The following is a 6,702-nucleotide window of genomic DNA, read 5'->3' as shown; positions in this document are numbered from 1 at the left end:
TTAACGAGTCTACAGTGGAGTAAGGTACTACCCAAAGTGGGTGAATGTATCAAAATCTATATATAGTTGCACTGCATACCTTTAAAAAGCAAGAGCCTGATACTGCACCATTTAAGTCAATTTGAGCCTTGCCATTGATTCCAATGGGTGCAGGATAAGGTTCCTAATAACAATTTTGGAGTGTATTAATTTTTGGAAGTGTTATGCTTTTTAATAATGTGCTATGAATTAAATTAAAAATAAATAAAAGAGTAAATATCTAGATAATGATGAAAAATTGCTTGTAAACCGAGTGGTACTCTGTTTTATCATTAAAATGTTAGCACCAAGATAAAAAGTTATTATGAAAATATATAGCTTTAATTTGCAGACATATAAACACTTTTGGTACAGTACAGACATATGATGCCAGAAATCAAAATGATTAGTTTTAAGCATAACACTTATTTACCTTGTTTACACAGATAAATTTGATGTAACCATCATACAACAGATAGTTCCCAGCTCTTACAATGAAGTGAAAATGATGCATCACTGATAAACCTGCTGCTTTGTTGCAGAGGGTGCAGCAAAGAATAAATTATCGAGAAAATATGCCACCAGTCTTACAAATACGATTTTGGAGTTGATCTAAAAAACAAAACCAATGAAAAGGAGCCTGGAATAGTAGCCAAAAAAGGCAGAAATCAGATCTTTCACATGAAATACCAACCCAGAGAGGAGAAATAGTCAGTATAAACTAAGTTCTAGAATTGCTAATAATGTGAAGTGTTTTTTTGTTTTCATCTGACAGATTAGCATCAGAAGTATCACATAAAAATATCTGTTACACAACCATAGTGATGGAATACGACTGACAGATTGCTGGAAGAATAAAATTATCAACACTTCTGGGACAACGAAGGATTTAGCCATTCCCTTTCTTCCTTGCATCTGGCCATATTTACTGAGATGGACGTGTGTATGTGTGTTTACGTTTGTTGTAAGAAATATTAAATACAAGTTTTTCCCTAATAACAGCAAGTAAACTGTTAGAGCAACAGTAGTTTGTGTGAAGATATTAAGTCTGTAATAAGTGAAAGATGAAGATGTTACAGCAGTTCAAATTCTGATTACATGACAATATTTTGCATCTTTGCTCAACAGGAATTGCACTTCTTATTAATGCCTTCTCTATCATACTAAGTATTACGCATGAGGTAAAAATTCTGTTTGTTTTACTAGTGCATGTTTCCTCCTCTCCTTTTTATCATACATCCAGTGGAATACACATTTCTTTTGTGTAAATATATGTATATCCAGATATGTTTTATATTAAAACCCATAAATATACTTTGCATTAATCTCATAAACAGTACCTCAAACAGTTCCCTGCACAGGAGCATCTGATGCCCTCTTGTGGTTAAAATGACTTTTTAAACTTTTTAAACTTAAGTTTAATGCATCATTATCTTACCTTCCTCTCTCTGTATAATCAGTGATATGATGGGTTTATGATAGCTGCAAATGGTGTTTATGTTTTTATAGACTCCTTGCTAGCAGTTAGTACGAAGATTTCATTAAAAAAGCTGTAATCGGAATTTGACTTAAAAAACCTGTAAACAGCTATTTACAATTATAATATTATTAAGTTATAAATTAGTGGTCCTTCATTGTAACTGCTGTCAACATACCCAATCTGGGCATTGTCCAAGGTTTGTTAGACCAGCAGTTTGGTTTATCCACATGGAAACATCAAATATTAGAAATCTCCATTGGTTTCTTCTCCAACATATGAAGGTCAATTCTTCCATTTAGTGGGATTTGTACTTCCAAATTTTCATCTGCTCTGTGATGCTTTTTCCCTTTCCGTAAACAGATGTAAATGCCCATCCCAGTTACTAAAGTGATTGACCCCAAGCTTATTATTGACAGGGCTACTAAGGTAGGCACGCAAGATGGTGACTCCATTTTTTTATGCGTAGGCTCTATAGATATTTGTGGCTCTTTTTCCTCTATATTAATGTCAGGTTCCTTTCTTAACAAGCTTTCAATATAGCTCTCATTGCTCACTGTGTCGTTGACAAAAAGGTTCACCATAACTGTGGAATGGAGGGGCTCTGGATAGCCATGATCACTAACTTTTACCAGTAGTCGGTAGAGACCATAGTCATTCTGCATCAGTGACTCTTCCAAGGTGATATTACCAGTTTTAGGGTCAATCCTAAATGATTCAGGTCGTGGACCTCTTCTACCTATGATGCTGTAAGCTATGACAGCATTCATGCCAGTGTCTTTATCTACAGCATAGACTTCTGTGATGGGAGAGCCAGGAAGAGTAGAAGGAAGTACCAACAAATAAGATGTATTAGACTGAGGAAACAAGACCAGTGGGGGGTTGTCATTAATGTCCAGAAGAAGGACAGTTATTTTGGCAGTAGAAGAAAGGGCAGGGTCACCTCCATCAACAGCTTCAACCCACAAGACATAGGAACTTTGCTGCTCCCTGTCGAGGGAGACCTTAGCTCTCAAAACTCCTTTGCCAGTATCTATCACAAAAATATCACTTCCATTTACAACTGAAAGGGCTACCCATCCATTTTGCCCTGAATCAGCATCTGTAACACTGATAACTCCAATTTCCCCCAAACCTGGAAAGTTTTCTGGTACAAAAAAACTGAAATCCTTATTGATAAATCTAGGACTATTGTCATTTTTATCCAACACTGTGATGGTGACAGTTGCTATCGATTCTCTGGGAGGCAATCCAGAATCTATTGCTTTAACAGTATATCTGTATTTCTCTTTTTCTTCTCTGTCCAGCTGAGTGGAAACTGTAAGAACACCTGTAGTCTTATCTAAAGAAAAATATGAAGGGGCATCAGGCCCTAGAAAATAGGACACTTTCCCTCTCTCTCCACTGTCAGCATCGGTTGCATGCAATTTGGTCAAAAAAGCATTGGGCGCATTATTTTCTTCAATAGATAATTCTATTAATTGTTGAGGGAAAACTGGTGAATTGTCGTTATCATCCAGAACCTGCACTTTAATTATCTTGTTTACATGAAATCCCTCTGAGTTCCATGCAACCACTGATATTTCATAGAGCTGCTGTACCTCATAGTCTAAAGGCATTGTAGTCTCTAATAAATATTCGTTATTGTATGGTTTGTATGGTGACAGTTTAAATGGCCCATTGCCATCCAAAAAGCAATCCACTTTATATTTTTCGTCTGGGTCTTTTATAGTAAAAAATGCTATTGGTGTGTTAACAGGCTCCAGTTCTTTCAAGTAAACCACGCCTTCTACTTCATTAGCTATAAAACGAGGGACCACTTCAGGGGGTCTCAACATGACTTTGATGATGGACACCAGCACAGTGATCACAGCAGGGATACAACCAGGACCGTTGGCCAATATAGTCAACCTATGGAGCCGGGGAGCATCACCATCAATCTTACTGGAGAGCTTGATGGCTCCTGTACTTTCGTCCAGATGGAACAAGTCTCTTGATGGCTGGGGGACCTTTTGACTGTAAGAGTAAGAGATCTGGGCATTGGATCCCAGGTCCATGTCAACTGCGTGGATGGTGGCCACATGCGTCCCTGCACTGGAATTCCCATAGACGGTGATGTTGAGTTGAGAATCACTAAACTGGGGGCAGTTGTCATTGATGTCACTGATGCCAATGGTGAGGGTGGCACTGCCCAGCAATGATGGGGTCCCCCCATCCTCCGCGATGATGAGGGTGATATACTCCTCCCTGTCCTCCCTGTCCAGGGCCCCCATAACAATCAGGTAGGGGGTCCTCTCCCCACTCTCATTCTCCTCCACATCTAGGGTGAAGACCCCATAGTCGTCCTGAAGGCGGTAGGTCTGGACTGCATTGGTGCCCAGGTCAGGGTCGAGGGCTGGGTGCTCTATGGCCAGGCGGGTGTCAACAGGGGCGTTCTCGGGTACCCAGAGGTGCATGTTGGGCACAGGGAATCGTGGCGCATTGTCATTGACATCGCGGATGGCGATCTTCACCTTCACTAGGCGGAAGTGCTCCTGGGGCAGCACCAGCACATCCAGCAGCAGCAGGCAGGGCTCCGAGAATGGCGCCGGCAGAGAGGCAGGTGAGCCAGCGCCGGTCTCTAGGCACAGTGCCTCGCGGTCAATCTGCAGCGCTGAGGTGTGCAGCTCCCCCGAGCGGTTGTCCAGGCTCACGTACTGGCCACCTAGCCCCTGGGATGCCAGGCTGAAGGACAGCGCAGGCTCCCCGCGACGGGTCGGCGGCCCCTCCGCAGCCACCCCATGCAGCCGCAGGTCCTGTGCCAGGCTCCCGATGAGCACTCCGGCCGGCAGCCCCTCGTTGAGGCTGTAGAAGAGCTCGGTGGCACGGCTGTAACTGGCAAAGCAGTTGAAAGGGCCGATGAAGAGCAGGAAAAGGAACAAATGCTAGGGAGAGAAAGGCACAGGGGATTAGAGAGGGACTTCCCTGGCACACACCCATCCAGCCCACCCTGCCCACAAGCTGCACCCTCTATGCAATGAAATGCACCATCTATGCCCCAGATTCACCCGTATCTGCACCCCAAATATACCACCATGTGCACCACAAATACACCACCACCTGTAGCCCAAATATACCCCAACTGGACCCTAACTACATCACCATCTGCACCACAAATATACCACCACCTACCCTCTAAATACATCACCATGTGCATCACAAATACACCAGCTAAAAACCAGTCACCTGCCCATGTATTCTCCATATATACTACCAACTACCCACAAATACACCACTACTACCCCCCAAATACACCATCATCTGCACCACCACCCATACTCCAAATATACACCCATCTATGCCCCAAACACACCACCATCACACCATACTTTGCACCTCAAATACCCCATCCTCTGAACCATCACCTGCACCCTAAATACACCACCACCTACACCCCAATACACCATCTGTGCCCACAATACACCACCATCTGAACCCCATATCATTTATACCACAAATACAACACACTTTGCACCCCAAATACACTGTTCTCTGAACCATCTGCACCCCAAATATACCACCACCTGCATTCCAAAACCACCAGTCTACACCCCAAATATATCATAATCTTACCCAAAATACACCATTTTCACCACCATCTTTCACTCATATTCACCATTATGTGCATTCCAAATACCCAAACGTTTGCCCCCTAATGACACCACCAAATACATTAGCTCCTGACCTCAAATGCACCCAAGCCATCTGGAATATCTGTTCCTCACACAAACCCACATAACAGTGTGCACCAAATACACCTTCTGCATCAGATACACAACCATAAGCATCAGATATGCCACCCTCTGCACCCAAAAAGGACACGTGCACCACTCACCCCCCTCAAAGAAACCGCCTGCACCAAATACACAACACACGGTGCACCAGATGCATTATCCACTTCGCATAGACAGTCTACACCGCCGCATCCACCAAACAGGTCATGCACACCAACTATCATAACCAAATAGACCATGTCACAAATGTGCCCATTCTCCTCCGATGGCCCTGTTGCACAACTCCCAATGCAGCCCCGTGTACACCAAACAGACTATGCAGGGCCCTCGTAGCGAAGTTTACCATCAGCACCAAGAACACCTCACACAGAGGGTCAAAGGGGGCTCCCCGTTCATGTTGCCCAGAGCTCGGTGTTCAAGTTTCAATTCCCGTTTAACAGGTAAGTACTGACCCTCACCAGCCCGATTCTCCCTCCGCAGGACTCACACGAAACGCAAACAGAAGCGCCGGAAAAGATTATGCAAAAGAACTGGCCCTTTCTGATTGCCAAGCCAGCCTGTAGCCCTCTGCGTTTGGAAACTGAGTCGCGTAACTTCGTCTCCAGCCTCGGGGAGTTCTTCTCCCCTCCATATAAAACCATTCTCCTTCCAGTGTAATGGCTTAAACGGCTCTTTAGCAGAAACAGACCCCCCCACCACCACCGCGGCTTTGATGGCTGTTGGTAGAGGTGCTACAGCCAACAGGACCCCCTGATCGCTCACGATGAAGTTTAGATCGAGCTAGAGCATTTGCTTTTTTTAAAACCCCTCCGCTTCTCCTGGCCACGAGCTCGCAACCTGCAGGGCTCCCCCGCACACATCCCCTACCTGCAGGTTTCTGGGGCTGGTGGTGCGCCCAGCGCCGCGTAGGTGCCCCATCTCCGGCGGCCGGTGCCTGCTCCTCGGAAGCCAGCTTGTTCCTAGGGCTTGCGAGCGCCTGCCAGTCCCTGGGTAGTTCATTCCCACTGAAACTGCAGTCATTTAGCTCCCGGCGCGAAGGCAGCAGAAGACACTCCCCTCTCTGCTCATGCAAATCGCTGGGAGAACTTCAGCCAATAGTCACAGGCACATCACTTGACAAAGGGCTCGGACGGGGGAGCGAGGGAAAGAGAGACGCGGCCGCCGGCGCTCTCTGCTCCGGCTGCTGTGGCGAGGCGCACGAGGAGCGCAGAGCCCCGGGGGCCGGAACGCACCAGCCCACCGCTAGGCTGAGCACCGTGCACACACGGAGCTCTGCCAGCTGAGCGCTCTCACCAGCTGCAAACCCGTCCAGAGGAAAACGCTGTCCACAGGCGCCACCCTCCCCGGTGCATTCCGCGGGGACAGCTGGCACTGTGCCTTCGGGCTCGGGGCAGCGTTTCGGGGGACGCTCTCTTTGCAGACTCGAGTTTGGGG

At 45.9% G+C, this 6,702-nt stretch overlaps 1 protein-coding gene across 1 annotated transcript; it reads right to left on the bottom strand.

Moving 5' to 3' along the window:
• Positions 1–337: 337 nt before the first annotated feature.
• PCDH20 (protocadherin 20) lies at positions 338–6,259 on the bottom strand. The gene is made up of 2 exons (XM_045013440.1): positions 6,136–6,259; positions 338–4,419 (listed from the first exon to the last, which is right to left on the bottom strand). The coding sequence occupies exons 1-2, from the start codon at positions 6,184–6,186 to the stop codon at positions 1,735–1,737; spliced, it is 2,736 nt and encodes a 911-aa protein (XP_044869375.1). The 5' UTR covers positions 6,187–6,259; the 3' UTR covers positions 338–1,734.
• Positions 6,260–6,702: the final 443 nt, after the last annotated feature.

This window comes from Mauremys mutica, chromosome 1 (genome assembly GCF_020497125.1).
Source record: "Mauremys mutica isolate MM-2020 ecotype Southern chromosome 1, ASM2049712v1, whole genome shotgun sequence".
Taxonomy (NCBI): Eukaryota; Metazoa; Chordata; order Testudines; family Geoemydidae; genus Mauremys; species Mauremys mutica.
Note: the sequence above shows the minus strand (reverse complement) of the source record. Positions and strands in the feature narration are given on the sequence as shown.

Bases quoted from the DNA above. Each gene is read 5' to 3' on its own strand.
- PCDH20 (XM_045013440.1), bottom strand. From the start codon at position 6,186: ATGGGGCACCTACGCGGCGCTGGGCGCACCACCAGCCCCAGAAACCTG. The intron at 4,420-6,135 runs GTAGGGGATGTG...TTCTCTCCCTAG, and splicing joins CCAGCCCCAGAAACCTGCAG to CATTTGTTCCTTTTCCTGCT.